General features: G+C 40.8%; 1 protein-coding gene across 1 annotated transcript in view; it reads right to left on the bottom strand.

Annotated features, from left to right (window-relative positions):
• Positions 1 to 2,155, bottom strand: part of rel (v-rel avian reticuloendotheliosis viral oncogene homolog) — a 95,693-nt gene extending 93,538 nt beyond the window's left edge. The window contains exon 1 of the mRNA XM_043696057.1: positions 1,859 to 2,155. Within this exon, the coding sequence (XP_043551992.1) occupies position 1,859 (1 nt within the window). The 5' untranslated portion in view covers positions 1,860 to 2,155. The remainder of the gene's footprint in view (positions 1 to 1,858) is intronic.
• Between the last annotated feature and the right edge of the window lie 10,005 nt (positions 2,156 to 12,160).

Here is a 12,160-nt window from a genome sequence, read left to right as displayed (position 1 = left end):
ATTAATTAAGGAAAGTCAGCATGGCATTGTCAAAGACAAACTATTTTTCACAAACCTGATACAATTATTTTGATTAGGTTCCAGAGGGGTTATTAAGAGTAACCTAGGTGATGTGATATAGATAAGACTTCCAAAAGGAATTTGAAAAGCAATACATTATAGACTTGCCTGAAAAGTTGAAGCCAGTGAAATGAAAAGGAGCATTGGCAGTATGGATATTAAGTCAGAAGTGTAACAGGAAATTGAGGTGAGAAGTTGCTTTACCTGACTGGAAGAAGGTATACAGCAAAGTTCTGTGGATCAGTACTGTTCTAAGATCCTTGTTTTTCTTGATATACATTAGAGATACACTTGGCTATACAGGACACAATTGGCTGTACAGGACACAAGTTTGAAATTTTCAGATGAAATGATGTGAATTGTGAGGAGAGCGGTCACTTCAAGAGACCATAGACAAGCTAGTGGAATGAATGGGCATACAGTAGATGAAATTTCAGTCATATAAGTTCAGAGTGATACATTCTGGTAGGAAGAATAAGGAAAGTAAAAGAATGCAATACTAAAAGGGGCACAGGAACTGAGATAACAGTGGATATATATGCACAAACAGTTGAAGATATCAGGACAGGTTGGGAAGGTTGTTAGGGCAGTTGGCTTTATAAGTAGAAGTATAAAATTCCAAAAAAAACCTAAGAAGTTATAATGGAAAATTATAGAATTCTAGTTTGGTTTTAACTACATTATTGTGTCTAATTTTGGACACTATACTATAGGAAAGATGCAAAGACTTTAAAGTCAGTGCAGAAAAGAGTTATGGAAACGGTCCTAAGGAAGAAAAACTTGCGTTACATGGATTGATTGCAGAATCTAGCTTCTGGCTGTAAGAGAATTTTTATTGTGGTGCTCAAGGCCATGAGGGGTCTAGACAGAATATATAGAAAGATACTGTTCCCAGTGAAGGAAAGGTCAAGAACTGAAGGACACAAATTTAAAGTGGTTGGCATAAAAAGATGAAGAAAACCTCTAAATTGCAACAGGAGGCCAATCTGACAAATGAAGGAAGGCTGGTCAGAGTGACTGTAGAGGTCAGTGTCCCTGTGCAGCTCGAGAGAACCTGACTCCAGTGCTGCAAGACAATGAATGATCTACTGCGCTTCGCCAAGTCATAAACCACCATTTACTCAATGCTTCATGATCCTGCCTGAGCTAGCTTTGTAAAGTGCTACAAACAAAACTGGGTGCCAGACATCTGCATCTAATACTTCACGTGCATTTAATATTTGTCACTTCATTGCAGCTACCAATGAAGCACTAGTGGCATCTTAGTAGTTCTGCTGTTGCACCTACCAGGGTTCAGACTTAAAACATAAAAGACACAACATCATTCAGCAACTTATGCACAATTAGGACACTGACTTCTCATCAGAACAAGATCTATGCACATCTGATATCTCAGAATAGGAGAAGGACACAACCAGAAAAAATGGCCTTCCGAGTTGAGCCCACTTTTGAGTTCAGGCCCACTTGCCTGTCCCAGTCAGGTTTGCTCCATCAGCCAGTGTGGGCAGGTTTGTGGACCTGGTCAGGCTTCACCCTAATGCTAGATATTTAACAAAAAGTCAGACTGCATAATACTGAGACTTCTCATGAGGTGATCAACATGGATAGGCTTCACCCATAATATTGCAAGCATTTGTGCAAATTAATATCTTAGTTATCAAGAAGCTAAGATAGTGGAGAAATTTGTTCTCACCAGACCTCAGAGGAAGAGATCTACCCATTCAGTACATGCCTCATATTTCTAGTCAAGTTTGTAAACTGTAAGAATCAATGTCATGATCACTACTTAATTACTTATTGGAAAATCCATGGACATGTGAGTTCTAGAAGACAGCAGGGCTGAACTCATGGATGGATGTTACAACAAAATTGCAGGCGGTCTCCTATTACCTTACAGACATATACAGAAATCTTTGTGTAATGTTCCTTAAATGAGAGTATCACCATCACCAATAATAATGGAGACTAGTAAAGAAGCTGCTTGTGGCATAGTGGAAGTGTTCCCACCTCTGAGTCAGAAGACCTGCATGCCAAGTCCCACCTGCTTCAGAGATGTGTAGTAAAATTCCTAAACAGGTTGATGAGGAAAATATCCAAAGGAGACTAGTGCACAGTCACCATCAACAATTAAATTAACCATTACAGCTAATGAAGTAGCATTTGTGGAACACATTGACCAATTGAATGCAATATGCTGCAGCTGAATGTCAGTTTATAATTGGACAATCACACAACATGCTTTATTTAGATATTTTTAAATCAACTTGCTCAGAGATGTTGTAATACACCTTTTGAGCAGGTGGGACTTGAAACTTACCCTCCTAGACCAGACACAGGGATACTACCATTGCACCACAAGACCCCTCCTATGCTTTACTTCAATACTTGTTGCAGAGAACTGTGTATGTTCTGCTTTATTTAGTTTTGGATAACTGGTACCTTATTTTCTCTGCAATTGAAGAATTCCATATAAACAAAGAATTGTGTTCATGTTTTGGTGCATGTGATTTGTTTTTTGCATTTTAATTTTGGTCTTTTAGGTCATAAACTTTCTCACATTGCTTCCTGTGGTATTGCTCTATTACATGTTCACCGAGTTCAACAAATCGCTCTGATCAGTGGCTGTATAGCCAATTGGTGATTTACACCGATCACAGCAGACTACTGGATGTATATCTGCAACAACGTTGGTGGAGCTCTTTTCTGTGGTTATTATGGTTGGGATGTTATTAGGGGAGGCTGACCACCATCTTGTAGGATTGAATCTTACTTTTTCTGGCTAAGAGTCAGTTTTGTTGAGTTTCATGGAGGTTTCTTTCTGTGAAGCCTGGCAAGAACTCTTGGTGCAACTTACCAAATTTGCTTCATTATCTACCTATCTTAACCTTAAGGCACCCTTCTTGATTCTAGCCTCATTCAATTGCCCACTGTTGCAAGAAGAACTCATCACTCAAGGATGTCAGCTGAAACTGTGGCATTCCTAGCATGTGTAATCTTTCAGACTGCTTTCCACTTGGTCAAATGTTGTCAATCCAATGATTCCCTTCTCCAGCAACATAAAGGCACAGCTGCCACAAATTCATGCTGCTCACAGCATATAGGTAGTATAGCTGACATTCTCTCCCCCATACAACTTCATTCTCTCATCTTACTCAGTGTTTAACACCAGGCTATACAGTTTAATTGTCATTTAGTTTAGTTTAGCTGCATCCCAAGTAGTCACAATCTCAAGTCACTGCTACCACGTCTCCAATGTTAACTGGAGACACCTATCTTGTTATGGCCCATAAGGGAACATCGCATATAGGCAAGCATTCGGACATGTGCAAAGATTCACAATCAGCAAAAGTGAACACAAAATAAATATAGGTTGTAGTTTGTAATTAGGACCAATTACTATTTTACAGTTAACCATTTCCTCCTGTACCCAATTCTCATATATGGAATTGAGTGTCAAACAGTCCTGTCTGGATTGTAGCACTTGCCACATATACAAGGAGAGCTTTCTCCTGATTAATTAATAAGAGCCCATGGTGTTGTTGGGGGGGGGCGTCGTATATCAGCATGGAAAAGGGACTTGCTAACGAACAAAAGATGAGAGCTGGATGGCAAGTTGTACCTAATGGAGTACCATAGGGACCGTGCAGAAGCTGTAATTACTGGCAATACACATTAATGACTAATCAGAGAGGTGAATGTACTACCAAATTTGCAGATGACACAAATATCAGTGGAACGTCAAATAGAGAGGATAACAAAGTGTCTGCAGAGGGGTATAGACAGGTGAGCAAGCGAAATCTTGGCAGATGAAATATAATGTGGAAAAATGAAAGGTTATGCTTTTTGGCAGGAAAAATAGTATTTAAATGAAAAACTGCAGAAAGCTGACACAGAGGGATTTGGAGGCTTGTGTACATAAGCATACATTTTCAGTAGATATTAGGACAGACAAATAGAATTTTGACCTTTATTTCAAAGGGAATGAAGTATATAAATAGGGAAGTCTGTTAAAATTATATAAGGCATCAGTCAGACCACACCTAGAATATGTGAACTGTTTTAATCCCCTTTTTCTAAGGAAAGATATATTGACATGGTAGGCAGTGCTGAGCAATTTCAAAAGGTTGATCTTAGTATGGAGAAGTTTTCTTATGAGGAGAAATTGAGTAGGTTGGGCCTGAACTTGCTGGAGTTTAGAAAAATGAGAGGCAATATTACTGAACCATAAAGATTTTTCGAGACTTGACAGAGTAGATGGAATCAAATTGCATTCCTTGTGGCAGAATCTAGGACCAGAAGCAATTATCTCAGAATAACCAGGTCACCTGTTTAAGACACAGGTAAGGAGGAATTTCTTCCCTCAAAGGGTAGTTAATCTGTGGAATTCTTTACCATTGAGGACTGTTGGGTCATTAGAATATGCAAGGCTGATACAGGCATTTTAAATAGAGGCATTTTTAAATCAGTAAAGAAATTGTGGGGCTTGGGTAAAAGCCGGAAAGTGGAGTTGGAGATAAATGCGATCGGGCATGATCTCACTGAATGGCAGAGCAGACATGATTGACTGAGGGAACTTTTTCTGCTCTTAACTCATGGTCATTTATGTACATACATTTTAAACCTGTCTGTATGTACCACGTAGTTCCTCTTAGTCTACTTCTGTCTGATATGGTACCACTGTCATCCTTGCACCATCCAACCCTCTCTGGCTTATACACTTAATCTCTCTTCTACGTCAATATGTTAGTGCCCAGACTCCTGCCAATTTGGTTTAAACCCTCCCCAACTATATACGTTAATCCACCCATGGAGGACACGTTGTTAAGCAGACCATTCCTGTTGAAGAGCGACCTCCTGGCCCAGGTGAAAGTGAGGACTCCAGCTGGAGATTAGTCAAGAGTGTGGTGCTGGAAGAGCACAGGTCAGGCAGCATCAGAGGAGCTGGAGAGTAGACATTTCACCTGAAAAGTCGACTCTCCTGCTCCTCAGATGCTGCCTGACTTGCTGTGCCTTTCCAGCACCACAATCTGGCCCCTTCCTCCTGGCCCAGACTAGTGCCTGTGCCCTAAGAATCCAGATGCCTTCCCCTGCACCATATTGATCATCTTAATTTTCTATTTCTACTTCTACTAGCACATGGTACTGGGAGCAATTGAGAGATTACAACCTTCAAGATCCTATTTTTTAAACTACTTTCTTAGCTCCTGAAAATCTGAGTTTTCGACTTAAACACGTGCCTCTTTTTGACATTGGTACTAACATGCATCATGGCTCACTATTTCTTACACAATATTCCACACCCTCTTTATGCTGCCCTTTACACTGGTACCAGGGAACTAATGCACCATATAGGACTCGTGAGTCACAAAAAAGCCTGTCTGTCGTCTAACTATGAACATTTCTATAATGACTGCAGTTCCATTTTTGTCATGGTCAGGACTGCACTCATTCAAGGTTTGATCACTCCCAGCGGTTTCCATGGCGAAGTATCAATTTGAATTCGGCACAACTCCAGTATGTCCTGCCTCTTCCTACTCTTTGGGATTGCCACCCATCTACTTCCCTTTACTGTCTATGGGATGACCGTCTCCTTGCTGTGATCCGGGGAACACTCATCCTTTCTGACGGTCCGCAGTGACTCCAGCTGTTCCCTCAAACTCAAAAATCCTGAGCTTGAGCTGGATATATTTCCTTTACATCTGTTCCCGAAGATGCACAAAGTGTTCTGAAGTTCCCACATGGTGCAGAAATTGAAAGCAACAGTTCTAGCTTTCCATTTATAATCTAAATCTCTTTCCTGTCTACCTTCTTTAAACTGTTTGTTTACTGCACCTACAATAGATGTTTTAATATTCTTATTCATTTGCTTACTTCATCCTTCTCATGCTGATTATATTTTTGTTTGTTTTTAATCTTGCTCCCTGGCACTGATATTTACTATGCTAAAAATTACACAACACCAGGTTATAGTTCCACAGGTTTATTTGGAAGTACTAGCTTTTGGAGTGCTGCTCCTTCATCAGGTAACCTGGTGTTGTGTGATTTTTAACTTTGTCCACCCCAGTCCAACACCTGCACTTCCACATCATGTTTACTATGCTGTTAATGTGTCCCAGAGCTCAGCTACACACTCCTCTTGGTGGTGCTCTTTGAACTATCAATCAGTTACTTGAGAATTCATAATGCTCAATACTTTGTTTATTTGGTCGGTGTTCTCACTGACTTTCACAAACTGACTTGCTGACTCCCCCTGCTGTTTTCACCTGTTGGGCTTCAGTGCTTTTTTCCTCAGGTTTGCATTGCCACCTCCCCCGCCCCCAACCCCATTTCTCCCCATGCACCTGCCAGACCCTGTTTTCATTAAAGACATTGTAATGTAAACTAGTCTAATATCATATACTACCATAATCATTATAATTACTTGACTGGGAGACATCCCGGTAACTTAAAGAAAATGGAAATCTGTCCTTACCGACTCCAACTTGTGACAGCTGCACAAGTTTATATTTCATAGAACATAAAACATAGAATGTTACAGTGCAGTACAAGCCCTTCAGCCCTCGATGTTGCACCAACCTGTGAAAATAATCTGATGCCCATCTAACCTACACCGTTCCATTATTATCCATATGTCTATCCAATGCCCATTTAAATGCCCTTAATGTTGGCGAGTGTACTACTGTTGCAGGCAGGCCGTTCCCGCCCCCTACTAATCTCTGAGTGAAGAAATTACCCTAAATCTATCTGTCCTAAATCTATCATCCCTCAATTTAAAGCTATGTCTCCTCGTGTTAACCTTCACCATCCCAGGGAAAAGGCTCTCACTGTCCACCTTATCTAACCCTCTGATTATCTTATAGGCCTCAATTAAGTCACTGCTCAAACTTCTCTCCAATGAAACAGCTTCAGTTCCTTCAGCCTTTCCTCATAAGATCTTCCTTCCATACTGGTAACATCCTAGTAAATTTCCTCTGAACCCCTTTCAAAGCTTCCACATCCTTCCTATAATGCGGTGACCAAATCTGCACGCAATACTCCAAGTGTGGCCTTACCAGTGTCTTGTACAGCTGAAGCATGACCTTGTGGCTCCAAAACTCAATCCCCCTACCAAGAAACACCGACACACCATATACCTTCTTAACAATCCTATCAAACTGGGTGGATTTATGCACCTGGATACCGAGATGTCTCTGATCATCTACACTGCCAAGAATTTTACCATTAGCCCAGTACTCTGCATTCCTGTTACTTCTTCCAAAGTGAACTACCTCACACTTTTCTGCATTAAACTCAATTTGCTACTTCTCAGCGCAGTTCTGCATCTTATATATGTCCCTCTGTAATCCACAACATCCTTCAGCACTATCCAAAACTCTGCCTACCTTAGTGTCATCTGCAAATTTACTAACCCATCCTTCTACCAAACATCCAGATCATTTATAAAAATGACGAACAGCAGTGGTCCCAAAACAGATTCTTGCATCACACCACTGGTAACTGAGCTCCAGGATGAGCATTTCCCATCAACCACCACCTTCTGTCTTCTTTCAGCTAGCCAATTTCTGATCCAAACTGCTAAATCATCTTCAATCCCAAAACTCCTTATTTTGTGCAATAGCCTACCGTGGGGAACCTTACCAAATGCCTTACTGAAGTCCATATACACCACATCAACCGCTTTACCTTCATCCACTTGTTTTGGCACCTTCTCAAAGAACTCAATAAGGTTAGTGATACACGACCTTCCCTTCACAAAACCATGTTGACTATCCCTAATCAGATCATTCCTATCCAGATGATTATAAATCCTCTTATAACCTTTTCCAAAACCTTACCCACAACCGAAGTAAGGTTCACTGGCCTAGAGTTGTTCCGACTTCCCTTCTTAAACAAAGGAACAACATTTGCTATCCTCCAGTCTTCTGGCACTAATCCTGTTGACAATGATGACATAAAGATTGAAGCTAAAGGCTCTTCAATTTCCTCCCTGGCTTCCCAGAGAATCAGAGGATAAATCCTATCTGGCCCTGGGATCTTATCTAATTTCAGATCTTCCAAAATTGCTAAAACCTCCTCTTTGTCAACCTCGATCCCATCTAATCTAGTAGCCTGTATCTCCATATTCTCACTAACATTTCTCTTTTTCAAGGTGAATACTGGCGAAAAGTATTCATTAAGCGCTTCCCCTATGTCCTCAGATTCTACACACAACTTTCCACTACTATCTAAGATTGACCCTAATCTTACTCTAGTCATTCTTTTATTCCTGATATACCTCTATAAGGCCTTTCCTTGATCCTATCTTTTCCTTGATCCTATCCGCCAACAACTTCTCATATCCCCTCCTGGCACTTCTTAGCCCTCTCTTTAGATCTTTTCTGGCTAACTTACATCTCTCAAGCCCTCTAACTGAGCCTTCATGCCTCACCCTCACATAAGTCTTCCTCTTCCTATTGACAAGAGCTTCAACTTCTTTAGTAAACCATGGCTCCCTCTCTCAACAACTACCTCCCTGCCTGATAGATATATAATTATCAAGGACCTACAGTAGCTGTTCCTTGAGTAAGCTCCACATTTCAAGTGTGTCCATCCCCTGCAGTTTCCTTCCCCATTCGATGCATCCTAAATCTTGCCTAATTGCATCATAATGGCCTTTCCCCCAGTTATACCTCTTTCCGTGTGTTATATACCCATCCCTGCCCATTGCTATTGTAAACATAATCGAATTATGGTCACTATAGCCAAAGTGCTCACCTACCTTCAAATCTAACACCTTGCCGGGTTCATTTCCTAGTACCAAATCCAATATGGCATCTCCCTTTGTTGGCTTGTCTACATACTGTGTCAGAAAATCCTCCTGCACACATTGAACAAAAACTGACCCATCTAAACTTGTTGAACTATAATATTCCCAGTCAATATTGGGGAAGTTAAAGTCCCCTATTACAACTACCCCGTTACTCTCGCTCCTATCGAGAATCATCTTTGCTATCCTTTCCTCTACATCCCTGGAACAATTCAGAGGCCTATGGAAAACTCCAACAGGGTGACCTCTCCTTTCCTGTTTCTAACCTCAGCCCAAACTACCTCAGTGGATGAGTCCTCAAAAGTTCTCTCAGCTGCTGTAATACTACCCTTGATTAACCTCGCCACACCTCCATCCCACCCCATTCCCCACCCCACCGCCACCCCAGCACACCTTTTACAATCATCTCTGTTCTTACTGAAACATCTAAATCCCAGAATCTGCAACAACCATTCTTGTCCCTCCTCTAGCCATATCTCTGAAATGGCCACAACATTGAAATCCCAGGTACCAACCCATGCTGCAAGTTCATCCAACTTATTCCGGATGCTCCTGGCAATGAAGTACACACATTTCAAACCAACATCCTAATTGCTGGTGTCCTCTCATGACCTTGCAAACCTATCCCTGACCTCATTACCCTCAACCTCTTGTACAATGGAACTACTATTCAGGTTCCCATCCCCCTGCTGCATTAGTTATTTCACGCCAGTGTTTTTTGCTAAAGTCTAATTTACCTGTCAAAAGTGGTTATAAAGTGAAAAAAAAAGGTGCAGTTCCCTTTATCTTTGTGCTAAAGCAAGAACTAGTGATTCACAGAGGGCTTACAGATTTGCTTCAAATATTCACATGGAAGCAGCAAATAACTGGAATTGGTAGAAGCACTGTTGGAATCCTGGATTTCATACACCAGTATTACCAAGTAGAATTAAACATATTCTAAATAATTGTAGGTCTTGTTTAGAAACCATGTTCAAAACAATTCAGTCAAACTTAGAGCTACTTAAGAATGTTATTACTGCCAAAATTAACATTTTAAAATGTTGGCCTTAAGGGTGAACGCAAGCAAAGGAAGTGGCTTTTCTGCAGCACCCTGTCACTATTACATAGCTTTCCTTTAATTCTTCTCCAAATGTTTGTACTTCAACCTTATTTCACAGACTTATAGCTTATCTCTAACATTATTATCACTTGCTGATGAATTCTTCTTCCAATAAAGTAACCATGACATTTCTCACATCTCGTATTATCAGATTTGTTATCTTGTACATTTTCTTTCGTATCATTCATTCACAGAAATAAAATACCCAGGAAAAATAAGATTTTCAGGGCTGCCCTCGTTGAATCCAAGGTAGACAAGCAAGAGGTCAGAAGAACACAGCATCAAGAGGTGGAGAAGTCAACGTTTGGGTGTAACTCTTCTTCAGGACTGGGGGAGGGTGTAGTGGGAGCTGCAGATAAAGGGAGCACCGGGGCAGGATGGTGAGGTGTGGATAGGTGAACACATGTAGAGGGTATGACCTGGTTGGTCAGTTGGAGGAATTAATCCAGTTGGTTGCTAGAAAGACTGTCCATGAGAGGAGTGGGTCTTTGAGAGGAGCCCTCCCCCTCTTCCTCACCACCCTGCCTCCACCCACCCCCTTTATCTGCAGCTCCCCTTCAACGCCCACTTCCAACCTGCCATCCCCACTCCGTCCCGAAGAAGGGTTACACCGAAACATTGACTTCTCCACCTCCTGATGCTGCCTGGCTTGCTGTGTTCTTCCAGCTTCCTGCTTGTCTACCTTGGATTCCAGCATCTGCAGTTTCTTTTTGTTTCTAACCTAGTTGAAGCCAGTTCCTGATTGTACAGCTTCACAGTGTTGCTTGTTAGATTTGGTAGTAATAAAATATTAACTGGACGATTTGATAAGTCAGAAATGTAGGCTTGAATCCAGAGCATCTGGCTGCTGAACAATATGGAATGGTAATAGATATTGATGTAGAGATAGGAAATGAGACTAATTTCTTCAGAATATTGTCAAGTTATTTTATTAAAGATACAATTTATACAAGTTTTAAGTGTAATTAAAGAAAAATGGCCCACCTCAATGGCTACATGCAACAGGATATTCTAATTAACCAAAGACTTTATAATTATTACTCATTATTGTCACTGTCACGACGAACCATGTGTTTAGTTGTAATCTATTAGCGCCGACTGCTGGCCGCTGAGGTAATCAGCAGCAATTGGCTGTATGCCATGGGCAGGCTGGAGCTGCACCGTGTACCAAATGCAAGCTGTATGGGAATGCGACCTCTCTCCCCACACTGACATTACAATTCCCAATCTAGCCCGTTCCCAAATTGTCTACTGGATTTAGCCAAAAAAAAAATGGATTTCTAGATTACAAAGTATTTCAGAAAAGTTTGAAAAAGAACTACTTTCTGACAAACCAACTGATAGACCGAAAATCAGACTAACCAACTTCAATTATTACGCTGGGTTGAAAGGCATTGGTTCAGAGATTCTTTGCATCTGGGCAGCGATGTGATGTCAAGAGCATTTACAGATGACCAATATAACAGGAAAAGGCACACGATTTCACCCAAAGATTTAAAAATGTTAAGCATTTCTCACTTTCAATCTCGTTTCATTACCAGTTGATTATGTTTATATTTGACAGGCTTAAAACATTCTACTTATTTAATTTTCAAGATACCTCCTAAAATTTCAAACCTAACTTCTATATGACTCCCACCCCGCCTTTACAACTGCAGATTCCAGATCACATTCAAAATAGGAGACTTAATTGTGTTTATTGCTGAAGGTCTACGCGAGTTTCCATAACCATAGTTTTATGAGGTAAGGGTGAGTAGGTTAGGCCTTTCCTCACTGACGTTTAGAAGAATGAGAGGGAAGCTTATCCAAACATAAAAGATCCTGAAGGCCATTACAGGATAGATGTTGATCAGACACTTCCCCTCACGGCAATACCTACAAGTTGCAGGCAGTTTCAATATAGGGGGTGTGGTGGAGGAGGCAGGGCATTCAGACGAAATAAGGAGGAATTTCTTAGGATCATATGTCTTTGGAATTCTCTTCTAGAGAGCAAAAGTCATTGAATATATTCATAGTTGAGTTACACAAATGTTTGATTTGGAAGGGAGAGAAGTGTTATGGGGTCAGACAGAAAAGTAGAGTTAAAGCCTCAATGTCATTTTTAACTCTTTACTGAAGAAGAACATTTAGCAGATTCATATTTAAAGATACTTGACATAACAGCTGACCTAAATCTGCAAAACTGATTCATA

The sequence above is a fragment of the Chiloscyllium plagiosum genome, chromosome 9 (assembly GCF_004010195.1).
Source record: "Chiloscyllium plagiosum isolate BGI_BamShark_2017 chromosome 9, ASM401019v2, whole genome shotgun sequence".
Classification (NCBI taxonomy): domain Eukaryota; kingdom Metazoa; phylum Chordata; class Chondrichthyes; order Orectolobiformes; family Hemiscylliidae; genus Chiloscyllium; species Chiloscyllium plagiosum.
The sequence above is the reverse complement of the archived record's forward strand: the minus strand, read 5'-3'. Positions and strand labels throughout refer to the sequence as shown.